General features: G+C 31.3%; 2 protein-coding genes across 3 annotated transcripts; both read right to left on the reverse strand.

Annotated features, from left to right (window-relative positions):
- Positions 1-10,193: 10,193 nt before the first annotated feature.
- MYB84 (myb domain protein 84) lies at positions 10,194-11,702 on the reverse strand. Of its 2 annotated transcripts, none has more exons than XM_011033031.1 (3): positions 11,478-11,702; positions 11,253-11,382; positions 10,194-11,165 (listed from the first exon to the last, which is right to left on the reverse strand). In XM_011033031.1, exons 1-3 carry the CDS (start codon positions 11,611-11,613, stop codon positions 10,400-10,402), a joined length of 1,032 nt encoding a protein of 343 aa, XP_011031333.1. In that variant the 5' UTR covers positions 11,614-11,702; the 3' UTR covers positions 10,194-10,399. The 2 variants fall into 2 exon arrangements, with proteins under 2 accessions (XP_011031333.1, XP_011031332.1); XM_011033030.1 differs by having other exon boundaries at positions 11,253-11,385.
- A 5,204-nt stretch (positions 11,703-16,906) lies between these two features.
- BCAT3 (branched-chain aminotransferase 3) lies at positions 16,907-24,977 on the reverse strand. The gene is made up of 10 exons (XM_011033032.1): positions 24,768-24,977; positions 24,601-24,677; positions 24,329-24,503; positions 23,986-24,162; positions 23,762-23,893; positions 23,025-23,123; positions 22,632-22,748; positions 21,605-21,700; positions 18,536-18,648; positions 16,907-17,374 (listed from the first exon to the last, which is right to left on the reverse strand). The coding sequence occupies exons 1-10, from the start codon at positions 24,903-24,905 to the stop codon at positions 17,257-17,259; spliced, it is 1,242 nt and encodes a 413-aa protein (XP_011031334.1). The 5' UTR covers positions 24,906-24,977; the 3' UTR covers positions 16,907-17,256.
- Positions 24,978-27,449: the final 2,472 nt, after the last annotated feature.

Genomic DNA, 27,449 nt, shown 5'->3' on the forward strand with positions numbered 1-27,449 from the left:
CCTTTTGGTCCTTGGTTTCAAATTTATTCAATTTGATTTTTAATCGATCAATAAACTTTCAATTTCTTCAATTTGACCCCTGATTTGGTCAATTTCAATCTCTCTATTTACGCGCCTCTTCTAGTTTGGTTCTTGATTTTGGATTTCTTCAATCAAGTCTCTAATTGGCCATAAAACTTTAATATTTATATAATTAAGCCCTTGATTTGATCAAATCAACTCTAAAAAATTCTAATTTAACCTCAAAACTTTAATTTCTTTCAATTAAAGCCCAAATTGACTAAAAAATTAATTTTTCTTGCAATCAAACCTTTTATAAATTCAATAAAATATCCAATAAAATTTAATTAAGTCTATAAATATTTTTTTTTAGACTTTCTTCTTCAAATTGAATTTTCTTTGTTAACAAGACTCTTCATCTATAAAAAATATACTGTCATATTTTAATCTTTGAATTTTTTAGCCTCCTTAACCAATTTATAGTCATTTTCTAAGCGCTTTGCCATCCTCTTCTCACTGTTATTATTTTTTAATTTTATTTTTATTTTTAGTCCAAATATATATATATATTTTAATTTTTGAAAGAGAACAGAGTGAATTTTAGGAATAACCCAAAAATAGGTTATGATAAATCAAGTTCGTAATTACCTATAAAACTTTAATATGTATGCAATTAAACTCTTGATTTGACCAAATTAACTTTAAAAATTATGATTCGAACCCAGACTTTAATTTCTTCCAATTAAAGCCTAAATTAACTTTTAAAAATTAATTTTGTTTACAATTAAGCCCTAAAAAAATTTGAATAAACCTTTAAGAATTATAGTTGAGTCCTTAAATATTCGATTTTAAATTTTTCTTCTCAAATTGAATTTTATTTGTTAATAGGACCTTCATCAGTTGAAAATACATTGTTAAGTTTTTTTTTTATCATGTGTATTTGATCTTTCTCATCCAATCTTTGGCAATTCTCCAGATATTCTAGTTTACTCTTGTCATGGTATGTATTTTTTTCCTCTTCCAATGGTTCTTTGATTTTTTTTTGTATTTTCTCCTCTCTTTTTTTTATGTAGGGCTCTAAAACATGTAACAACAAGTTGTTATTAATGTTTTCTTTTGATTTAGTAAAAAAAATTATTTTTTTCATTTTAATTTTTTTAAAATTCTATATTAGTGATTTCTTTTTTGTTTATGTAGGGCTCTATACCTCTTTCTTACCTTCTCTTATTCTTTATTAGTTAATGGACACATCAGTGCTTGATAAACTTACTTAACAATAGGTGCCACATGAAAAGTAGAAAAAATAAAAATAAAAACTACTAACTCAAATGAATAAAATATTTAAAAATGAAGTCCTCAAATATGGCCCTAACACATATTTCAGACGTTGGGATCCTTTTTTTTTTTCAATAGATCACTAAATAATACACACGTCATCTAACTTAATAGCTGGTACCGGATTACAAAAATAAAAGATTATTAACTCAAATTCCGGATTACACGTTTAAAAGCAAAATTAATTGGGAACCAAATATAAAATTTTATTTTCCATAAAAAAAGAAAGCCAAGTAGAACATAAATCAGGTTAAATTGGTCCAAATGAAACAAACAAAACACACCGAGTAAAAATGTTATCTGGTGAACTATCTCCATCTCTTTATCACTCTTGTTTTCATAGAGCATTAAAAAACATAACAAGACATGAATGAATTGTTTAATGTAAGAAAAAAAACAAGTACGCTAACTTTGGAGATGAGAAAGAAAATGAGACTATGCATGTTATGCATGTTAGTGAGTGTCCATATCAAATAAATAAACAAAAAAGAAAAGAAAAGAAAAGATGGCTTTTGTAATATTTAAATGAAAGGGTCGTAAGGCTTTTGTCTCGTCTCCGGTGACCATAAGGCATCAATCAAGGCTTCATTTGATATTTACTTTTACATATGCATATATAAATATAATCCTCATGGCGTTGACAGAATGTGGTCTTGAATTTTTATTTTTTATTTTTTATTTGGTTTTAGTTGCAGTAGTAACATTTTCATGTAAAGAATATTTAAGCACACATCAAATTATCCATTTTTTTTAATATAATAATAGAGTGTATTAATAAAGATGTGATTTAGAAAATAACTCCCGAAAAGATAAAGGATCATTTACATGAAAACAAAATGAATATGTTACAAAAGAGATAAGAGGAAAGAACGAGAGATATAAAATACAAAGGCAGTTAAATTAGTGATTAGTACCTGTTCGCATCCAAATATTATATACACTATGAATAAGATAGTTACCCGTATAGATAAAATTAGGTTCATTATAATTTAATCAAACCTATAATCTATTGAAATCAAAGAGAAACTAGAATCCTAATCCAGATTCATCTTATTTAAAACTCCATGTTATGCTGAAGGAAAAGAGATTTCATGCTTGAATGTGAAATGCATTTTTCATTAAAGAAAAACCATTGATAAATCAAAAAAATAAAAAAATTTAAAGCAATAATTTAGTATATGAGATAAAATCAAGTTGAACATGTGTAATGAATGATATTATACAATAAATAAAAAAATAAAAATATAAAAGTAATCTCGTATGAAAGGATATGATTTTCTTGACTTTAACTCTCTTCACTAAAAAAATATAAATTTTAATTAAAAAATTAGTTGATGTGATGGATAAAATTTATTTTTTTTTAACTAATTTATTTAAGTATAAACTTATTTAATATTAATATAAAAAATATTGATAAAATCTCAACGTGGATTATAACCTCCTCAAATCTTCATCATGGCTCCACCCTTAGTTTGAGTGGAGCTATTTTAAACTATATATTAAATTTGAAATGATTAGATACTTTAAAAACAATTATATTAATAAAAAAACAATTATATAATTTGACCTATTAATTATCATCCTTTTCCTGGCTTCGAATCTTTTGATCCGATGTATATCTCTCATCAATTTCATAAATAAACGTTACAAGATTGAGCTCCTTTACGTGATATCTATCATGCTATATAAATAAACAAAAACATTGATATGATAGTTTTGTTTTTATTCTTTGGTGATAAATTACTATTCATGGAATCCAAAGTCTATCTCTTCTATTATATTTAATACATAAGTCTTTATAACGTTCAACTAAATATGGTTTATTTGTTTGTATAACATTTTTCCATTATTCTTATTTTTTTATTTGACAATAAAAATATAGTTCGGAGCTTACAAATCAATCAAAATTAGATTTATTTATTTTTTCTAAATTATTAAGGACGTCGCAATCCATATCGAAAATTATAAATCCAACAGCCCTCAAAATATTTGTAAAATAAGATTTTGTAAAGACAAATAAGAGGTGACCTCTGTATTATTGATTAGCAATGTATTAATCTAAATTATGGAATATATCAATGTAAAAGACATACAGATTAATCTAAACCATCTAAAAGCAATGGAAAAACAATGGTAAACACACACAAGAAACCTGGTGTACTATCATAGGATGTGTAAAACTTGAGATCTCATGTTCTAATCACCATAGATTTTTCTGCCTTTTTTATACAGGATGATGTTACTAACTGTAGTCATGACTACGTATCTTTCTTTTACTAATTCAACTTTTTTTTTCTTCTAAATAATGATGTCTTATTTCTTCTTCTTCTTTTCTTCTTCTTCTTCTTCTTTTCACTTGCAAGTTACGACAATATGTGATTAAAGCTTCATCAGCATTGATATCGTGATCCTGTGATTAAGTTGTGTATAAATTATCATGTTCAAAGAAAAAAATTAAATACCCTTTTCAAGTTAGGCTGTTATGAGAATTATAATTATTAAAAAATAATATAAATTATATTTTAGAATTTTATATAATATTTTAGAATTTTAAATCGAGATATTTTTTTATATGATATTAAAAATTTAATAATAAATAATCATAAATTTAAATTACACTTCTAATTAAGATTAATTAATAATACAAGTGACTAATGTGATTGTGAATTTATGAAAATTTCAAGTGTAATAATTCAAGTTTTAATGATTTTTTTTTTCTTGGACAATAACATCCTATTCATGTCTGAAACCAAATAAATTTTTCTTTTTTAGGTAATTCATGTGGTCATCATGCCGACATTAAATTAAAAGATAATGAACACAGAGTTCATTGGTTTCACACTCTGAAGTGTGTTGAAGGAATTAAATAAATATATATTAATCTTTTGCTGCATGCTTTTCAGATAAATAGCTAGAAATCTAAGAATAGTTAAACAAAGACAACATGATAGCTTTTCTTTTTTTTATTTGTCATCTAGGCTGTTTATGACATAATCGACTATATATTATTAAAAAAATAAAATAGAAAGTTAAAGAAAGACAATATAGGTATGACCTATTAAGGTCAAAAACGAACCAACTCAATTTTGTGAGAATTCGTATGATCACACATAGAGTTATGCATCTTGACTTTAATTACATCAAATTTTATTTGGTGCACCAAAGATACAATGTACACCAGCACTATAAAGTATAATATTCTTTGGTTGACAAGAATTTGAAATGCTAGCTAGCTAGCTAGCAATTGCATTTGTCAATATATATATACATGTGTGCAAAGCTGGCTTAGAAGTCCATCATATCTCTCAAATCAATCCCGAGATATAAAAAGACTAACTAAAACAAGTTATTTATGGGCCCCTCATCTGTGTCGATAAGTATGCATGCTGAGTTGTTTCCATCTTATCGTTGTTGAGGAGTAGCGGTATTGTTGAAAAGATGGCATCAAACTTCTGGCTCTGAATTTGGTTAATTATAAATATGTCAAACGAAATTGCCTCAATTAGGGATATATATATATATATATATATATATATATATCACACATCATTAATTATTATTATTATTATTATTATTACATAAGGATAGATCCCACCATCAACCTAAAAAACCAAATACAATATGTTATGAATTTGTACAGAAAAGAGAGGGAGAGAGAGAGCACAGTTTCTAATCTTCTATTAATATTATCATGGCATAGATTTGTACGTTAATTTGATAATGAAGTATAAATCTAAAAAAATCAATCTATGATCTTTTTTCTACCCGTTTATATTAATTTATTTCGCTTTCCTTTTTCTTTTTTCTTTTTTCTTCTTCTTCTTTTTTTTTATCTGTAAGGAAACAGATGGGAGAACCTACCGCGAAGCACTTTACATTTTGAGCTTGTTTTCTTCGCCAATTTAGCAATGAGCTGGCTCCTCGTTTCGCCTTTCAGAGACTGGAAAATATACATGTTTAATTTCTTTGACCCTAGGACCGAGCCAGACCATATAAGAAAACTTTGCTCCTCAAGGTGGGTGGGTGGGTGTGTGCGTGTGTTCTTAATTTCTCCAGTCATCCACGGAGTCGTTTTTCTGGAAATATTTACGCTTGTTTCTCTGTGTGAACGGTTGAAGAATTGATACATGAACTCTGATCTCCCTCACACGGCTGCGCTTGTTGACAAGTATGAATGACCGAGTGAATGTTTCAACATCCTCAACAAACAGCTACACAACAAATCCAAATGGAAGGTATAATGGCTATACTATTAGAATATTAAAAAGTTGATCCCTACTCATCAAACATGCACCCATGACTAATAATTTTGCACTCAATTAAGCAGTAATTCTATTATGTCACAGCAGAAATTGACAAGGAAATTCAAAGCCTCCCAGCCATCAAGATATATATATTGATCAAACTTGGCATGCTGCACATCCAATGGTTGAGGAGAGAGCATGCGCACCATCGAAAACCAGACATGAAAATCCACAGAAACACATGCCCTTGTGCCGCGCAAGACCCAGGAAACTTCTCTCTAGCTAATCCAGAACGTTGGAACAAGCTAGTATAATGTATTGTGTAAGCAGTGACATCAATGCCAAGAGATCATCGCAGAGGTGGATTACTAGCAAATATTGAGCGGTCCCCCTAATTACCTTCAATTGTGACATGCATTTTATTTTTTCGAGGAATCTGTGCGACGTCAACTAAGCTTTTCACGCATTCAATGGTAGATTGGAGTGCAGTAATAATTTTTTTATTATTTAAAAATAAATTAAAATAATATTTTTTTTATTTTAAAAAATTATTTTCAACAGTAATACATCAAAACAATACGATAAGGCCAAAATAAATTAATTTCAAGTAAATAAAAAATTTAAAAACTTATATTAAAAAAATACTTTTAAATATAAAAATAAATAAATTATAAAGTGAATAAACAGGTTTGTTTTTTTTTTTTGAGTTGGTGACTATAAGAGAGGATATTGAAAATTGATGAACCTGAGACTCATGAATATTATTAGATACCACTTTCATCTCTAAACCATGTCATGAAACTTGTAAGCTGCCAGTGCTTGATCTTGAATTTTCCCCAGGGCCACAAAGGGACCAGGTCAATTTTGTCAATCATAGTGCTTACCTTTTTTCCATGTTTTTGACTTATGAGCATGGAAAAAGAAGAATTTACGTCATGCATATATATATATATATTTTCCGTTGGTGTTTGCTTTTCAACCCTACAATTTTAATAATGAATATAAGTATCCCACCACTGTTAAATGTTTATAATTTATTTTTCTGCATCAGCCCTAAGGTGGTAGGTCAGGTGGTGGATGCTCCATAGTTCTAAACCCTACATTGTAAAAATCACATTTTTTTTTATTAAATTTCATAGGTAAACAAGTTTTTTTTTTTTCTTTCGTTAACTTCTCTCAAATGAGAATTTTAGAATTTGAAATTTAAGAACCCGAAGGGAGTGTGTTTGGAGTCGAAATTTTTTGGTGATTATTGAAGGGTGGATTTTGGTAATGGGACATGTGTGAAAAACCCATTGGTTATATCCGATTATATTGTTTTATCTATTAAAAAATAATGTCAATAAATTCTCTTTTCAGTCTTATAATTTTGAAAAAAATAAATAGTCCCTCTACTTTCTTATTTATAATTTTTGTCAAGACATTAAAAAATAAAAATAAAAATATTTTATTTTTATACATACGGTCAAATCTCTCAAACAAAAAAAAATCACATCATATTTTCATAAAAAAAAAATTAAAAAAAATATATGTTTTAGCATGCATTATCGACTTTAATAACTAGTTTGTTAAAATTATACGGACTATGCTAGTATTTTAAAAAATTCAAAAAAATTATTTTTTCTTTTTAATATTAAAAACTACATATACATAAAGCGTGCGAAGGTAGTAATATAAAACTATTTGAATCATGGATAATAATTGCAAAGAGGTTTTGTTATAAGGACTAGATTAAAAATGTGAGGACCAAAGGATCCTAGAAGGGGACCAAATTGCAATAAAATAAAATTACAATCTAGATAAATTTCTTAAGGCTATGTTTATTTTCTGGAAAGTGATTTCCAGGAAACCACTTTTTAATTTTCTGTGTTTGTTTACTATTAGAAAAGTTAATCAACGAAAAATATTTTTCAGTCAAAGAAAAATTTAACTTGGTTTTCAGGAAAGAGTTTTTCTAAAAAATTTGAAAGGAAAACACTTTCCGGAGTTGTGAAAAATTTTAAAATGTCATATTATTTGTTAATTATATCAAATTTGATCCTCAAACTTTTAATTGCTATATATATATATATATATTTGAATCTTTATTTTTCAATTTCATCTCTTAAAATTTAATTTTTATATTAACTTTATTTCTCATTTTTATAATTGTTATTTTCTTTTTCTTTATCTTTTTTTATTAATATTTTTTATCTATCAAATTTAATCCTTATTCTTTTGATTGTTACTTATTTTATTTGAAATAATTTATGAAATATTAATTATTATTATTTTAATTTCTTCATCTTTTATTTTTTTAATTTTTTAGATTTGATCTCTATTATTTTGATTATTATTTATTTTATTTGAGATAATTTATAAAATTATATTTTTTAATTTCATTCTCATTCAACTTTTTAATTTGTAAGATTTTTTTTATTATTTTAATAAACTTGAGAAAAAATAAAACATTAATAAGTTATTTTCCAGTTTATTTTCCATGATATAACCAAATACTGGAAAGTGTTTTTCAACTTATTTTTCATTACAATATCAAACATCAAAAAATAATTTATATTCCTTAAATTCATATAAAAAAATTACTTTTCAATAAAAAAATAAATACGCATGAAAAAAAAAACTTTACAACTAAAATGAAAGTCTCTGAAAATGAAACGGCATTATGTATGACAAATGAGTTTTCGACAAGCATGTTTCTAACGCATTAAAACTCACCCTCCAAAAGTAAACTAAAAATGTTGACTCCAAGCAAACTATCTTGGATCACAGCACATGCCTGTAAGCTATCGAAAATTCAAATTATAAGGTCTCAATTGGATGAGGTTGTGCTGCGGAGAAAATATGACATATTTCTATACATCACAAGGATTCAATTTAAATATTTTTAAACTATAATTAATTTCTTTCATTAATTAGTTTTCTAAGTTTTAATCTTGGAGTCAATAACTATAGGAATTTATTTTCGTTAATATACCAGGTAGAGAATGCATCGTGAATTAAAAAATGTTTAGAAGAGGCTTAATTGTTACTATTGTTGTGCAAGCTAATTAATACAATGCATAAACATTAAATTTTAAAAAATAAAAATAAAAATCATCTTGCTTCTAGCCAAATCAGAACCTTTTGTAGATATATATTTTTTTTTTGGAAAAGAATATTTTAGAGAGAAAGGTGAGGGAATTTCTTTCTAAAAAACTAAAACATTTAGAAATAGTTCTTATATTATATGTCTTAATTAATTTTTATCTACGACAGATTTGAAAATAGTTTCAAAGGTAAGGAAAATGTGTTTCTAGGCTTCAATAGGAGGGTGGTTTTTTTTTTTTTTTATTTCCTTACAGCCGAAGAATTAGTTAGTACCTCAACCATTTTTTATTTATTTTCACAGGCCCAAATTAACTCCATGCAGGGAAAGCAATTTTTTAGCCTTGAGGTAACCGTAACACGACATTGGAAGTTTTAATATACCATTTAACGTTTGATTGTTGTCTTGAGATATAAAAAATAAAAATAATAGAGATAAAAAGAAAAGGTTATTTTAATATTCTATATTTTAAAATTACATAAATTCATGTTAAGATTAGCACAAAAAAAGATTTATTTTATATATCTATTTCAATTCCCTCTAACTAAGCATTTTTTTTTTTACTTTCTTTATTTATTTATTTTTATTTTGGAACATTAACCCGATAATTGAACCGTAGAAAAGTAAGTTAAATACTAACCTAGCTAGCTAGGATGCTCAAGAATATATATGATTGTTGAGATAGTACGTACAGGGCCAATATTCTGTTATTATATATTATAAATCGATCTGAAGACACACATTCATAGAATCAGTAACATAACATTCAGTAGTAAAGTCCCATATAGAAAGTGCTTGGCGATTTGGCAGTTGTAGTTGGAACTACATGACGGGTTGAGTTGGAGTGATCGTAGCATGTGCCTTCACACACTCTTGTTGCGTTGCAGACATGAAGATAAAAGGAAAGGAATGCAGCCACTTTTTGATGCCCTCCTTTAGCTAGAGCCGAGCAAATCATTGCCAAAACGTCAAAGCAATCTTTCCCGGTTATATTACTGCATGCCATTCCATGAACAACTTGAGCAAACTTTGTGACAGGTGCATTTACTTAATTCCACCTGTTGTCCTTTTTACATTACATTTAAGAAATAGAGAATACAGCACTAGTCTTCCACAGCTCCATTGATCTTTATCTATCGCTCTGAGTCACTAATATAAACCTGGATTTAACCCATTTACCAATGAATGTTGTCTAGTGGCGCCCCCACTCATGAAAATATGCTATTTTAATCTAAAAACTTAAACTCAATTTCTCGGTGAGGATTGAGGTCTGATAATAGTTTGGTATTACTATTTAACATAATCTAGAATAGTAAAATTTGAGTTAATGATGTATTTAAATTATTTACAGAATTAATTTATAATCCTTTTCTAGTAAGTGGTATATGATTATTGAGTTCAGGTTCTCACATACAATTTAATAGTTAATTAAGCCTAAAAAAACGAAAAGAATGGTGTCAAATTAAGTTCCTCTTAATTCATTCTGCTATGAAGCAATTCAATCAAAACAGTAGAAATCAAGAGGATTAAATGGAAAGAAATTAGCTGCTTATCATTAATGAACCGGAAAATGATCGATGAAGTGGTGAAAATGAAAGTGAAAGTCACAGGAAAAAAAAAAAAAAAAAAACAAATTTCTTGACTAAATTAAATTCTCAAGTTTTCCTGAAATCCAGACTCCAAATTCCTACAGATATATATATAAACTGAACAAACTGGTATATAGCTAGTGTTGTCATTGTGGCCCAAAGAAGCTTGAATCTTCAAAAGATGAATCTTGTGGCATGCTTTGCAAGCAAGTTTCATAGTCAGAAACAAGCTGAGGATAACCAAGAGAGCTTATATGTCCCCAGCTGTTACTTTCTGCAGAACTAGCCCCCGTGCTGCCACTGGCAGCCATGTCCATCCCATAGAAACTATCCAAACCTTCTACTTGTTGTGGGTTGCTACAGACCAATCCACCTAGCTCGACCAACAAGTTTTCAAGTCCAGCTTGACACATATTTGGACCGTTGTAGTTGCTATTAGGAAATTGAGAGCAACAGGTACTATCCATTGATCGCATGGGTGCCGAAGAAGAAAGCACATCTATGGAGTTTGTGTATGGTACTTGATCTTGTCTGCTTGAACCGTCAAGAGGGTAATTGTTGATTGTAGTGAATAGGGCTGACTCTTGATTATTGTCAGAAAATCTTCCACCAAGTTTGATCAGCAAGTTCCTAATGGATTCTTGATCCATCAAATGAGAATCTTGGTTTTGATTCATGACTAGAGCTGGTACGTCTGGCCAGTAAGGGCTTTGTTGATGAGGGATAGCCCCAGGAACCATGAAGCTCTCATTTATTTCTCTCTTTGTCATGATTTCTTGCTTGAGACTAGCTCGCCGGGCTGCTTGTTCCTTGCGCTGTTTTCCTAAGAGCTTCTTCTTAAGCCTTGTGTTCCAGTAGTTTTTTATATCATTATCGGTTCTACCAGGTAACTGAGCAGCAATGATAGACCACCTATATCATTAATTATACGAACAAATTATTGTTAGGATCATGGATATAGATGCATATTGCACATGAAAAATGCACTAACTATATTACCTGCTTCCAATACTTATATAGAGACTGCAAATAATGTTATCTTCTTCCTCTGAAAACCCTCCATGTTTAATGTTTGGACGGAGATAATTCAACCATCTAAGTCGACAACTCTTGCCACACCTTTTCAGGCCTACTTGTATACAGCAAATAAATTAGTCAGTTAATGATCACATAAACTAAATTACAGGCAAATTAACAATCTGTGTACATATATATATCAGTTACCTATCTTCTGTGGCAAGGCAATCCAATTGCCACCCGTTCCATGCTGCTCAATATAGGCCTTGAGTATGGCATCTTCCTCGGGAGACCACGGACCTTTCTTCACGTTGGCTTTGTCACAGCAAGGAGCTCTCCCCATGATTCTTGCTCTCTTGTTTTTGTGTTAAAGCTCTAGCTTCCCTTTCTTGTATCTCCTTGGGAAGAATGGTAATGATATATAACGTTACTTATTTATACAGAGACACGCACACAAGTGTGTGGGAGAAAATGTTAACTATAACTACTGTATGGTAGCTGGAGATCAAGGAGAAACATGGAGACTCGTCAAGATTTTCAAAAAGAAGACTTTATGAGAAAAAGGAGGAGACTTTATGAATTGAATAGTGGGTGATTCAATTAACAATAGGCACAACAGTAGAGCTAGGTTTTTCTTATTTGTCCTTGTTATTAGTCCAGAATCTATTCAAGATACCCACTAATTCACACCCATCTCCCTTCTTGACTTTCTTCTTTCTCATATATAATACCCAAATCTAATTTACCCATTGTGTCTCATGATATGATATGAATTGATCATATGATCACGACCCTGCAATTGTGTGGACCTGGCTAAATGCTAAGTAGAGCAGATCAAACCTCAAAAACATTGGTTGAATAGTTCCTTTGGCTTTGGCAACGTAGGATCTAACATCAGCCAATAGCAACTGATGTTAATTGTAAGAAATGGACTCGGCTTAGAAACCGATCAAAAAACTAAATTGAAAATGTGAAATAAAACTCGGTAAAACAAAAAACTGAGTTAAAAAATCGATATTATTTTAATATTATTTTTTTTAAAAAAAAGTTTGGATTGATCCTCTTAACTTGGAATTCGGAATGCAATTACCGGTATGATTAGAATAATAGGATTGTGCTAGTAGAGTCGATTATTAATTTATGTTTGAAGTGACCAAATTGCCCCTAATTGTTGGTCCCAATTGTTTTATAGTGACCTGAACAATTAGAGAGGTAATTTTGTAATTCTACACGTCTCGTGGAAGGAGTTTATATTACTAATAAAAATCTAAGTTGATATGTAATCTGATAGATCACTTCCAAGATGTGTCACAATTCCACATTGATTTGCTAGATTTTTAGAAGTAACCTTGTATTTATGAAAAGACTTCAAAAAATAAAATAAAATAAAAGGATGTAAATGTATGTGAAAAAAGTTGCATAACAAGACGTGATGTAAATATTTTTTTCAATGAAAAAACAAGAAGATAAACAACAAGTTTTATTAAAATGTATTATAAGAATTTTACATAAAGAAATAATAAGATATAAAATTATTTGAAAGAAAAAAAATTATATTATATTTATTGATCTAACATAGATACTATAAAATCTATTGATTATTAATCTTTAAAAAATGAGTTTATCCATATTCAATAGCAATTATCGCAAACAATTGGTATTTTCTAGCTATTTTCTGAAATTATTATTGAATGAGGAAAGTAAAAAATGTTAAATACAAAGGTAAAAAAGTCAAATGCCATTCTAGAATGATCAAAAACTACTGCATGTAGTGATGGTTGGTGACCGGAGGAACCAACTAAAAAGAAAATTCACCATGGAATTCGAATCAATGCCTTGGATTTCTGCTGCTAAAAGAAATCTTAAATTCAAAAGCATTAAATTAATATGGAAATGTGTTTTTCTGATTATTTATAAGATAAAAAAGAATTAATATTGATTGTAAAAAACCTTTATTATTTTTTAATTAAAAGAAAGATCAATTATAATGTAACGACAATAATTGATGGGTTTAATTACTTAATCAAACTATACAAAGGGAGACCAAAGAGGCATGCCAATTGGGACCCTAAATGCAATCACAGACATGACATGAATGCAATGGTACTGCTATTTTACTAATATGTGTAACGAACAGGCAAGTCCACTGTCCCATCCATTGAGTCACGATGGAGACCTTGCTGCTTGTCTTTTACACTTTCTTGGCATTTTATACGATTTCTTGCATTCATGATAGAAAAATTATTTTAAAAATCAATTTGGGTGTTCATGATATAACCTTGAATATGCATCCTCTGTATATGTTAGGGTTTTATTCATTCAAATGAATTTAATACATTCGTGGGTCTTAAAATTTGAATCTGGAAAATCAACAAAAATAGCAATCTCAGTTTACATGGAAACTAGCAAATAATATTAATAAATAATTTTTATGTCAGATCAAGAAGTCCAAATCCAAGAAGAAAAAAGTAGGGGGGAATTAAATGAATTTTTTATGGGGTCAGCAAGCTATTATTAGATTAGACGAGGTTAGTATTAGATCTAGAAATAGTTGTTCAGAGCTATTCTTCAATTTATTTAGAAATCTTGAATTTTATTTATATATATTTAGTTTAAAAAATTCTAATAATAGTTGAATTTTCTTAGCCATGTAACTTTTAATCTCTTATAAAATATCTAGATCTAAAACTATTAAGAATATTGTTATATGGTTTATTTTTCTCATAAGAGATTATTCAATAACAATCATTAATATATATATTCAGTATTTAGCAAACCAGGGTTTTTTCTACAATTTAAAACCATGATTTTTGAACTTGAAAAACACTAATTTTAATTTTTTTTAATGCTCAATATATTGTTTGAAATCCAAGTAATCGTAATTTCAATTGCAAGACGAATTAAACGGCTTCAAGCTGGCTAGGGTACATGTCAATGACGGCATTGTTTTAAAAAACAGAAAGAAAGTTCCTCGGTTTTGATCTTTCTTGATGGATTGAATTGTCACTGTATCTGCGTGAACAAGTTTGTCAACTCGGAAGGAAATGGTCTTCTTGGTAGGCCACCTTCTCTCATGTTATTTAATTGTGTGCGAGAGATCTTGGCACCTTTTTTACTTTGAAAGAGTCTTATCTGACAGTATTTTCTTACCCAACAAACACATGAGCTCAAAACTCCATTTTCTCGAGGCATTTTCTAGCTAGAGATGCCTCCCCGAGGTACTTTTCTATCGTCAATGAAAATTCCTATAGTTAATTAATATTAATTTTATAGTGGAACCTTGCTGTTGTTTGCATTGACAAGTTTCTAGAACATTTCTTTTATGATTAAATTTGCTTAATTGTCTTTTGCATGCGTCACCCTTCGTAATTAATGGGGCTAATTTAGATTTTTGCTTTCTAAATCAATCCCACCTAAAACTTTTGATTTGTTCGATTAACTTTCATTACTGTTTCGATCCCTGGTTGAGATTTATTTCAGTCCATTTCCTAAGAAGTATAAATCTTTATTTCATCCCTGAAGTTTATGGAATATTTCAGTATAAATATAACAAAGTAAAAGGAATAAAAAAGAGTGCTCATCCTCTATGAGAGTTTGTTTAATTTTGATATTATAATAACTATTACGATTTTAAAAAAAAATAAGTAGGATTTCAACCATGCTAAATTATTTGTGCATTAATTAACCAACCACTTTAAAACTACATTTAAGACAAGATACATACCTACCATGAAAACAAACTTCATAACCTTAGTTGTCCCTCCTTGAATATTGGCAACTCTTCTCCAAATTGGCCATGGTCCATCTCAGGGGCAAATCCTAGAAGAGACCAGGCAGGATCTTGATGGTTTCCAAAAGATTTGCAAATTAAGACATTAGTTGACATGTCTTGGTTTCCTTCTAGCCTCTAGGTTAGTTATTCAATTGTAGAAAGAAAGTTGGGACCTAGATTCAAGCCCTCTCAAGTCCATAAATAAATATTGCTAGTAAAACTTCCCTTATCTTGGATCGGAGAATATATTACAATCATTCTAACTTTACTGGCTTGAACAAACTTTCTTGTTTTAAAACTGAAAACCATTTTGATGTTCGAGTTAAAAGTCAGTACTTAATTATACTTCTTTCAATTACTTCGTCTCTTAGCTAATGACAAAATAGTTATTGTTTAATCTCATTCTTTTACGCTAGGCAAACTGTAGAATATTAATGATTTTCTGCTCATTTATTTTAGAGATTAAACTTTAATATTACACAAAAATTACATCATGTACGTTGGCGCGACTTTTGTTGTATAACATTGTTGGCCTATGCAAAACTAAATGCTAGGCTCCACCTCTGGTCACTCGAAGAACTTCTCCAAGAATAACTTGCACATAAATCAATACCAATTTCGACCATACAAGGCCTGAAACCACGACGAATAGAATCCCATGCTGAATTTATGAATTTTTTTAAAGAAAAAAAGAAAATAGTGAGTAAATGTCATTGATTGTGTGAACAAATTTTGGTGAAAGCTTACTCGTCTCACAGCATGTCACTGAACATGACGGTGACCAAGCCTTGGGCGACCAGAGAGAAGGAGCTTTCCCGAGACTGAAATAATCAAGTCAACATAATTAAAGCACCTCCACTTAATTAGATATATATATATATAACCTGCCGTAAAAAGCAAGTCTGAACGCGTTTTAATGCCTTTTGATCCTTCATGCACTACGAGGTCTCAGGCTACTTGGAAGAAGAAAGAGATGGATGGGTGCGTATGGTAAATACAAAGAGAAGACAAGTTCCGCGTAGACCTAGCTGTGGTATTTGACTGCAATTGAAAATATTGGGTTTCTTATTATTACATGTCTAAACACTAGAAACTCTACTATATCTTTTGGTTAGAAAAACAGTGTGTGTGTGTGTGTGTGTGTGAGAGAGAGAGAGAGAGAGAGAGAGAGAGACAGACAGAGAGAGAGATTTTTATGCGGTTATATGAAAAAAATACAAAAGAATAGTTAATTTGCAAAAAAAAAAAAATATGTAAAGAAACTATTATATGAAAATAATAAAATAGATAATTTATTCTTATTGAATATTCGGTAGCAATTTAAAAAAAAAACAAATTACATATATTAAGTTCATATATACTTGAAAATAAAAACACACAGTAGAAATGTCATTCGCCTATATGAATATACTATCATGCATTTTATTTTATTTTTCATCTAATTATTGGAATATCAAACTCGAATCTCAACATGTTTTAATGAAGAAAATCTTAGAAGGCCGAAACATACTCTAATCAACTTAAAAGCTCAAAATAATTTCAATCTACCAGCCACCTTCATTAAACTCATTTTCACAAGACAAACTCAGTGACACTTGGATCTTCCTTTTATAGCTAGAAATATAGCCAGCCGAAAGCTCTCTCCTCTCCCTTTTCAACTAGTCTTCCTTCCTCTCCTCTCTCAACTTGATGTTGTGTTTTAGAACTATCAAAACACGGGATAATATTTTTTATCTAGGGATGGATGGAAACCTAAAAACAGAAATGAATTGCAACTCTGTTGGAATCAAGGTGGAGTGCTACGCTTTATAATATTGGCGGCCTGAAAATCATTTAACATGAGCATCGCTCCCCTCAAAACTCCTTTGGTAAACAGTCAGATTTCTATATTATGAATTGACAGCGGAAGCATTAAATTTCTTCAAAGAAATGAGCTAACCATGCAACATGGTGGAAATTAGCTCAGGCTGACAATACCATCCAGGAACACCTTCATTATTACCCTTAATACAGTTATCAATAGAGTATAACTCCAGACGTTTGAAGACACAACTATCATGTCACACGTCGTGATGGAAAAAAGCACTGAACAACAATCTGGAAAACCTATCTACATGTTACCAAGAAAAAAGCAGACTAAGTTGACACCTCTTGAACTGCCAGAAAATGGATACGGTTTGTGCTTCCTCTACTAATTCGATCACTGCAGTACGCCTAACTCAGCTCCACAGTCCAATTCATCTTGTCCTCTATAAGGCCCATCTGTAGCTTGGTTAGCACACTATAGAGTTGTTGCGAGACAGCACCAAAACCTTCTTTACCATAAGGCACCCTGCACAAGAGGAAAAGTTACATAAATTGCCATCCAATGTTGCAAAATGCACAAGAAAGCTCACTAGACTACGGCTTTTATACCAAACCACCATTGCCACCTAAATTAGTTGCTCTTGATGACACTGAAACCACCTTTCATCAAAACTCATCCATCATTGCGTGTGAACCAAAACCAAATCTTGAGTTTAATTCCACTACTCAAACTAGCAATTAATCTTAAAATATATGATCTAACCTGCTGGTCATTTAATTGGACACTTGAGAAGTCACCAAATTAAAGAAATAGAGGATGGGGGTGAACAAAAAAAAAAAAGAAACATAGGGAAACTGATGGGTTTTGTTGTCTAAGGGTGGTTGTTTATACAGATGTGTTTGATAATTTTGAGTTTGCTTGTGAGAAGGGTAGAAAGAATTATGCAAAGAAAGAAATATTGAAACATCATATGAAAAACCACTTTATGCTGTCCATAAACATGTTGCGCATTTTTCTCCCTTCTCTCCAAATGGAAAAGGCAACTTGTATACCAAACACGTCAAAGGTACCATGTAAGAAACAGCAAATGTACCATATAAGAAACAGCAAATGTGCTCTTAACTGCCTCATATATTATTGACAAAATACATGTGCATTTGTGTTATTATTGGTTTTTCCTTAAAAGTGTTGAATAAAGCAAAAATTGTTTTCGATCAGAATCATGTGTTGTTGAAACATGACCTTTTACTGTCAATGCAAACTAGATGGGAAAAATAGTGGCTTTTTATGGAAGTACTTGATTGACACAATCGAAAAGGTCAGTATATACAAAAACAAAATAAAATAAAATAAAATCCAATTACTTGATTGAGAAAAGTGAAGGTTTACAGAAATTGCAGTTTATCCTTAGGTGTACTAATAGTGTAATCATACTGAGTCATGCTCATGCTAACCATAAGCCTATCCATTATACACTTCATCGCTGAACTATTTAATGTTCTATGTCCAAAAACAGTATATATACATAATCATTTTAACTCTAGATGCAAAATGGATAGTACTTCAATGAGACGAGTACAAAGATAGACTTCCAAACATTGTCTCCTCTCAATTACCAGATGCCAAAAAAAGAAACTTTTCTCCCCGTTTCAACGTCAAGATCACTGATGAGGTTACAGGATTTACCTTTTACCCTTGTAGGTGATGCTTCCCACAGGTGACACAACAACAGCTGTTCCAGTACAAAAAACCTCATCAGCATCAAGCAATTCATCTACTGTCACAAGCCGTTCCTCAACCTGCATTTACCATATCAGCATTAGTAAGGCAAATAATTCTTTTGAGTAGTAAGGCATCCATGACCTCTCATGGCATAATTATTGCACTATTAGCATAGATACACAAAATTTTATCAATTAGGTAAAGTGCCAGGTAGAGAAAGTGGGAGAGTTGGAATTGTGAAGGGATGAGCTAGGCACCACTAAAATCAGTGCATTGGAATACATGGAATTTCAAAAGGTTGGACTAACCAGCACATGCTTATCAGTTGTCATGCATGGTTGATATGACTTGTCAACAAAATGGACTCCTGAGTTTATACCAATAGCAACATGCAGAACATGTTTGGGTCTGAAGGAGGTTAGTGACAGAAGAATTGTGGCAGAGTCATTCATAGAATCAAATATAACCAAATGAAATTCCTAGTAAAACTTGATAAAGAAGATTAGGAAAAGTCAACAGAGCAAACTCAGAGACTGCCAAGACATTACGAGGGAGAGAAATAGAACACTTTTTACCATGAAACGTAGCTATGAAACTTTTGGCATACAGAAGCACCTATCACATTTAAAGAATTAAGTACAGGCAAGGGGAGGACCCAACTTAAGCAGATTATTGGTATACTAGAACATTCAGAATGACGACTTTTAAAACTGAGTATCTTTGAACCTCGTTTGGACACCCTAAGCAATTGGACCTCTTAAATGTTCAAGCCCACACAACCCTAGGTCGAGCTAGCTGGAAATCATTGAAAATGAAATACTGGACAAAGAAAGCAAAAAAACAACCATAAGGGGTGGGCTATTTCATTGCACTATTTCATCGAATATTCTCATGAGCAAGCACTATTTCATCGAATATTCTCATGAGCAAGCTCCATCGCTTGAATAAATAAATCACAAGCAGTCTTGAACAAACTAAAAAGGGTTAGAAACAATCCCCCCAACCCCACGTTCACCCAGGTTTATGGGGTGTCAAAACACCACCCAAAAAGGAAGTTCAATTTGTACCAATTAACCTTCCTCAACTTTCATCGCACTAATTTTCCCTCCCATCCTAAAAATAATAGTCCTATTTTGGCAGCAAGTTTTTGGCCAGTGAAACTAGAATTCATAGACTCTCAAATAAGCTTAAAAGACATCAATACATCCCCACCCCCAACAACCACCACCCCCAAAAAAGAAAAGAAAAAAAAAGACAAAACATCATACACTAGTCCAAAACCAAATTTCTAAATCATGAGTTTGTTAAAAAAAAACTCAGACAAAATTAAACCACCCAGCAACCTTTGAACTTCGAACTCCCAAAGCTGGTGATCACTTCAAACCAGTCTCCTTTGTTAAGAGGATCAGCCCAACATTCTTTCATCTAAATTTTCATAAGAAATATTATCATCATCAGAATCAGGAGTCTTATCAGTCTTAATTAAAGTCAGGTCCACAATCTTACTATTGGATGCACCCTTCCCACTATGTGTACCTCACAACTACATCCCACTTTACTTGCACCTATCACCAGATTGCCTCAAAGGAAATGACTGTCACCTATAACTTGACTACCTCTGATGACTTGACTTCCACCTATCACTTCACTCCCAGCTATATGCTGACTGCCATGAAAATTGTCACCTAAATCAACATCAAGCTTACACGATTCCTCGTTTCTTTTGCATTTTCCAAACACACCAAAAGATAAAGTTAAACCTACTAGACTTGCAATCACATTATGCTCCAAGCAAATCACTACAACCTTGTTAGTGGGAATTGGGGAGACCATATTAACTGCATGTTCATCTTTCACTAAAGCGCATCATCCAAGTCCTTACCGTCCATTCTTCCCTGAAACTTTGTAACCCCCTCAATCTCCATGTCTTCAACCACATCCTCTACTTCTGACCATCTGTCTCATCCAGAGGCAATAGTCCTAAAAACATATATTTCTCCCTGAATATAGCTTTGCAGGAGTGCCCCCCTATAATGCAAATACACAGGATTTGGCTTCGAAACAACAAAGCATGCAAATAAGACAAAGCACCAATACAAGTACACTACTAGTATCTGAGAAATTTCAGACTTCAGGAATAACTACCAATACTTATTCTACATGAGAGAGAGAGAGAGAGAGAGAAACATGAGAATGAAAAAATATTTGAACCCAGATGGAAATAATACTCATCACATTTGGTGGGTCCAGACATGATTCCCTTTCATCATCTCTCTCTTCAAAGTGGTCTCATGGAGTAAGTATTGGTAGTTACTCCTAGAGTACTCTAAAAATTTTCACTAGTCTACAATGGCACAAACACATTCCTAGACATGCAGGTATAACAACTGGACAAAAAATTGTTAGATAATAAGAGTGTAACACAAGAACACAAACTAGACAACACTTTTGGCTACAAGTTTCTGTTTTTGTTTTGTGAGTCATGCTAGGGAGTATCTGCCTCTCATGTATGGTTTCCTAGTTTCCATTAGTTTTATGGAATAGACAGAAAGGAAAAATTTTAGATGCTATGAAAGTTGAGGGTATAGTTGGACAAGCCCAGTGCGTTGACTCCAAGACCAGGCCGACCAGGGCCTAGACCGGTACTAGTTAAAGAAAAATGAGGAAGGAATTGACCCAGTTTGACTTGTTCAAAAACCCGGATTGACATGCAACCTTTACAACTATGTCTTTTTTATGCTTTTATTTAAAAGAAAATGGGTCAACCGGGGTCAACCCAGGTTAACCCTCCCAGCCTAGGAACTGGATCAAGTTTAATAACTTTGGTTGAGGGGGTTAATTGACAAGACACTTCGTAAGCCTTTCAAGCTAGCTCCACAAAACAAACAAATGCATAGATTACAAGCACAATGAACCTAGAATTGGCTATCATTGTATATGTTGTGCGAGGATGTCACTATCTAGAACAAAATCAAGATATCGATCCTCTAATATCACAAGTTAGAATGATCTTCATAACCGCAGCACAAGTACCTGAAATCCTTGGCTTCGAGCAACATCAATTATGCTCTTCCTTGTAATTCCTGGTAGGATTGTCCCCTTTATTGCAGGAGTGGAGATGCTGTTACCCTAAGAAAAGAAGTGAGAATCTATCAGCACTTATTACCTCTAAGAACAATGGACTTGAAATAAGACCCAAAAAAACCCTTTAATGCAATTATTTCACCAAATAACAGACACATTCAAGATCAAATCAGAGAAAGCAGACCAATAAAAATGTTAAAGATGGTAAACTAAATAAGACAACGTATTCAATGACATTATAACATGCTTAGCATATTGCAACAAGAAACCAAGCCCCATAGAATGCTTAGCATATTCCAAACAGCCAAAATCATATCCAGCAGCAAGGCACATGAACTATAATCTAAACACAACTGGAACAGAATGAAAATACCTACTAATTGATAGCTTTCACAAATGTACCCACTCATGTGTTTAATTAACACCAGATATAATTTTCTAGCAAACTAAAGATAATCGTTGTTTGCAAGGGTGATTATAATAAGCAGAAATGCATGAGAATTTAAAAAAAAAATGCCTAAAGCATGTGTGCATCAAAATCCAACAATCAGAAAGAATCTTATTATGAGAAAAGGCATTTCTCCAAGATTTCTAATTCTAATAATTACGCAACAGTGTTCAGAACACTATGAATGGGATTCTCCAACGTGTCAGTGACTGAGTGCTAAGAAGTTTCAATGGACAGCTCTTAATTTATGATGCTGAAGCAGCTCACCTACCGAAGCTGGGGCATAATGATCATGACACTTGTGCACAACTTAAAAGAAAATGTAGAGCATGGTTTATTTAGCATATCCACCGACCATGATTCATACAAAAACAAATGATTGAAAGCACTATTAGCAGCCAGGAAACAGCTTCTCTGGGCTATATATAACACACCATTCAACATAAAAAATTAGGTAGAAGTAATGATACAACTATTGAATACAAAAGAAAGATTTACATAAAATAAGAGCTGCCATATCCACAATACCTTCACAACAAAAATGTTGCAAGAGGAAACCTCTTCTAGATACTTTTTATGTACACAATCAAGATATAAAACATCAGAAAAACCTCTGGCTTTTGCAGCAGATTGTGCCTTGAGAACCTATGAGTGAAAATAAAGACAACAAAAGAATAAGTATTGACTAAAAATAGTTACTGAAGATTAAAAAGGTAACAATAAAAAAAAATCTTCAGATCAAATTCAACAACAAAAAAATAAGAATCAAATTTACACTTCTAGCTATTGATGCACAAAGAAATTGCACCAGGCAATATAAAACACAAAATTATAGAAAGATAAAACTTGTAGGAAATTAATAAACTACTTCCAATAAGGTCAACAAATTTGACAAGGAACCAAAACTTTTGGCTCACTTACCGCAGCATAATTCCCTATAGTCTTCACACCTCCAGTGCCACCAGGAGTTGCTCGATGAAGTTCATGCTCCACAATTAAATGAATTGGTGCCACACCTTCCTGGCATCAGATATATGCAATAGGCTTACATTAATGACTGGAGAACGATGTGTCATCCCCACCAACATGAGAAACATGAGAGAGAAATGGGAAGCGAATTATCATAAATCCACTAAAAAGCAACAACAAATCATCATTGACTAAAAGCTTGACAACATATGTGGATTATAAAACACTAGCATGAATGCTCTCTTACAACCTCCAAACCAAAAAAGGATAATTTTGACCATTCACACAAAATGAAGTGAATCTTCATAACTTGTAGACTTGACCATATATATACTTGTATGCAAAACACAGCCTCGCAGAAAGACTAAACTGGTGGGGCTTACCATTTATTGTCATTGAATTTTTTGCCACAGTACATGAATTACTTTTTGAACATCAACCTAAAATTAATTGATTTAATGCTAATTTCTAAAATGCACTTCTTCACTTGAATAGAATATGACCTCATTTAGTTCAGAAGCAGAAACGTGATTGTACTTTTAAGACAAAAAATTCTAAATAATGGACCTGCATATTCAAATATGAGAGTGAAACAGTAACTCAAAACTTAATGGAGAAATATCTTGTCTGAAGCTGAAACAGAATTGATCACACTGTGCCAGAAACCCCAGTTCAAGAAGAAAACCAACCTTAAAATAGTTCCCCACCGGTGAAACATAAATTAGAAAGGTATACTCAGGAGCAGGTGCTAGACCAAGAACAGCTCCACTCCCCATTAGCAATGGTCTGATATATAAGGAACCTTTACCTGGAGGAGGAACCTGAAATGGAACATTTACACTTTAACAATCCAGCTTCAAGTATCAATAGGAGAGAAAAATAAAGGTGTGCCAATATTCAATTTACAACTTACCCAACGTTTGTTTGCTAAAACAGTTGCCTTTACTGCATCCACAAACTGATCAATTGTCGGTGATGGCATGCACATCCTCTCTGCACCCATTATCATCCGCATAGCATTTTCCTCAGGACGAAATAGAAGAAGGTTACCATCTTCTTTCCTGTAGGCTTTCAGACCTTCAAACAATCCCTAAAGTCAAGAAAAATAGAAGAAAGGGAACAATGTGATAATCTTGAGTCAGGAGACACAATAAGATGTAAAATGAACCCAAAATGAAATTAAATGGGATCCCACAGCCCACATCCGTGATCCCTTTCAATTAAAGACATACAATTTAAAAAATAAATACATAAACCTGGCCATAATTTAAGACGCCAGCAGAAGGGTTCAGTTCAATGTTTCCATATCTCTGTAATTCGCCTTTGGAAAAGTTTCCACCTTTAGTGCATTTCATTGTATACATATAATCAGTGGGAACGTATGCAAATCCAAGGTTATCCCAGTCTATGTCAGCTAATTCAAATGTTTCACTGCCAGAACAAACCACAAAAGCATGGCTTGGCATCACAACAACATATTCAAACAAATCTCTAAGAGCAGCAACAAAGACAACAGAACAGAACACACCTGTGTATATCAGAAAACGCAGCTCCACGCTTAAAAGGAGACACAGCCTTAAAACAAGAAGAAACCTGCTTTTGTAGCTGCCCAGAAACCACAAAAAAAATAATCATACAGATAAACATTCAAGAGAGAGAGGGGGGGTGGAGGAAAAGAGAAGGGCATCTAATTACCTTGAGAGAGAGAGAGGGAGGAGGAGAGAAATTTGGAAGTCTAGTGCGGTGGTCTGAGAAAGGAAGGGAGGAGGAGTTGCGTGAGGGGTAAAGAGGGTAATTTGGTTGCAGACCACCAAAGACGGCGCTTCTCTCCATTCTCCTCTCTTTCTCTCTTCAGTTTCTTTCTCGTTCTCTTGTCTGTTTTTTTACTGTGTGATTGTGGAGGACTTTTTCCTCTTATTGTGTGTGTGATTCTTCGCGTTTTTCCTCCCCTAACATTTTTTCGTAATATAGTAATATAATTTTATAATATTTAATATTATTAAAAAAAAAAAGTAAACTGTTTTATATATATTTCAACAATATTCCATCCCGACTGCTACATTTTTCCAAGGTAAGAATATTTTTGGATTAATTTGTATATTTTTTTTATTAACTTGTATATGTATTAAAATAATATTTTTATATAATTTTAAAAATGTATTTTTTATATTGCGTGGTTTGGTATTTTTAGAAGAATTTAATTAAATATTTATACTTAACAAATGCTTCACTATGTATATTTTATATTTCCTTTTCCATCTTTTCAATGTTTTACAAATAGTAATCATGTTATCACGAAATAATATATTTTTTTATCTTCTATATATGTTTGGTTTTGATACATTTAAAAGAATTTAATTAAATATTTATATTTTATATTGAATAGTTGAATGTTGGTTTTTTTTCAAAAAATAATTGTTATCTTCTCCATCTTTTCAATGTCTTACAAGTAGTAATCATGTTGATCACATTAACACTTGAATCTAGCTAGAAGGCTCACCCTCTTTTATTTTTATTTTTTTGAGTTTTTTCTTGGTATTTTACAAAGGATTTATGTTAGATATTTTATGATAAAGAAGCAGTTATGAAAATTTTAAGATTAAGTTAAAATAAGGATAAATGAAATGTTTTTTAATTAATTTATAATGATTAAAAATATAATATAAAAGTTAATTTTTAAAATACTTTTAGTTTGGAAATATATTAAAATATTTTTTATTTTTTATAAATTATTTTTAGCATCAACACATTAAAATAATTTAAAAAAATAAATTTAAATAAAAAAATTATCACACCGATTTCAGCGTTTTATTATTCTTCAGCTTCCTCAGGTCAAGCGCAAGTGAGATTTAAACAGGGAAAAAGACTAGTCAAGATGTCTGGTGTACATCCACATAAGCTTCACTTCTGACGTGTATATATACTTATCCAGGGGCGGACCTGGAAATTCCAGGTTAGAGGTCAGATACGTAAATACATGTGAAAAACAAAATTAAATTTCATTTCAATAAGCTGAATAATTATCCGATATTTTGATGGGGAGCTTTTTTTTTAGAATAAATATACCAAGTTTATCATTATAATTTTCTATAAGCTTTAGGATTTCAATAAAATTAAAATGTTTTTTTAATCATGATTTCTATGGTGATATCTAAGGTGATTATTCTCAAATTCTTGTGAAGCTCGCTTGTTTATTAAATTATGAATATTTTGTAATTAGTTTATTAAATCTTTATAATATTTAATTATTATTTTTTAAATTCAAGGGTCGAGAAATTGGCATCTAATTTCTTAAAATAACACATAAATACAATACTAAACATACACAAATTTATTTTCGTGGCAACTTCCATCCTCTTAATATTACAAAATATATCATTTTTTTATTAAAAAAATTACAGCTTGGATTGACTCGACAACAAATAGATCAACTCGTCCACCCACAGCTTTTTGAATCTTGAGCCGGGCCGACCCCGCACTGGGTCCTTGTAAGCATGGGTTTTGCTCCTAGTAATTAATACAATTGATGACGTGATTGTAAAAGCAATCCTACGTGACCCTTTCCTAATTATGATAAATAATAACAATAATAATACGTGGCACACAGAGAAGGATAAGAATCTTGAAACGTGCCATGTTTTATTATGTGAAATAGATTTAACAAATATTTGAATATGACAATCTGATATTAATTAAATAAATACATGCTGATTTTATTTTTAATTTTTTTCTTATCTTTCCAGTCTTGTTTTTGTCTTCTTAAGATTTAAAAGTACTGTGCTTTTCTGATTTTATATGGGAAGCTGATGATTATTAAAAATTTATATAATTATTAATTTTAAAATTTATAAAATTAATTAAAATATATATAAATTTATTCGGATACCCATATTAAACTAAACAAAAAATAAATTTAAAAGTAGTGATCATGTCAACCACGTTAACGCTTGAATCTGTCCACAAAAGGCTGCTTCTTTTTTCCTTTCTTTTTTCTTCTGAGAAGACTGGGTAAAGCTTGAAAACCTTGTCTGGATCATGATGAATCATTAGCATATCGATAATACAATTTCTTGTATGTTTATTCTCTTGATTAAAACACATAAACTTACATTAATTATAATTATTGGGCGTAAATTCCTAATTCATATTATCCAGAGCATTAAGAGCTTGAAAATAACAAATGAAATGATCAAAAAGAACACGAAGATTTATTTTTTAAGAAGAATATATAGGATGTGAGAGTTCAGGAGGACAAGAGATATTTCATGCTTTTTAAGAGGCAAGAATAAATAAAATAAATTTATTAACACGGTAAGATTTTTCCAATGGATTATCATCCTTCGTTTCTTGCCAATAGTTTCCTCATTTGCAGGAATG

This window comes from Populus euphratica, unplaced genomic scaffold (genome assembly GCF_000495115.2).
Source record: "Populus euphratica unplaced genomic scaffold, PopEup_1.0 scaffold21.1, whole genome shotgun sequence".
Classification (NCBI taxonomy): Eukaryota; Viridiplantae; Streptophyta; class Magnoliopsida; order Malpighiales; family Salicaceae; genus Populus; species Populus euphratica.

Bases quoted from the DNA above. Each gene is read 5' to 3' on its own strand.
- MYB84 (XM_011033030.1), bottom strand. From the start codon at position 11,613: ATGGGGAGAGCTCCTTGCTGTGACAAAGCCAACGTGAAGAAAGGTCCG. The intron at 11,386-11,477 runs GTAACTGATATA...GCTGTATACAAG, and splicing joins TGCCTTGCCACAGAAGATAG to TAGGCCTGAAAAGGTGTGGC. The intron at 11,166-11,252 runs GTAATATAGTTA...TTAATGATATAG, and splicing joins TATATAAGTATTGGAAGCAG to GTGGTCTATCATTGCTGCTC.
- BCAT3 (XM_011033032.1), bottom strand. From the start codon at position 24,905: ATGGAGAGAAGCGCCGTCTTTGGTGGTCTGCAACCAAATTACCCTCTT. The intron at 24,678-24,767 runs GTAATTAGATGC...GTTTCTGGGCAG, and splicing joins CTCCCTCTCTCTCTCTCAAG to CTACAAAAGCAGGTTTCTTC. The intron at 18,649-21,604 runs GTACTTGTGCTG...TGGTAAATGCAG, and splicing joins CTCGAAGCCAAGGATTTCAG to GTTGAGGAACGGCTTGTGAC.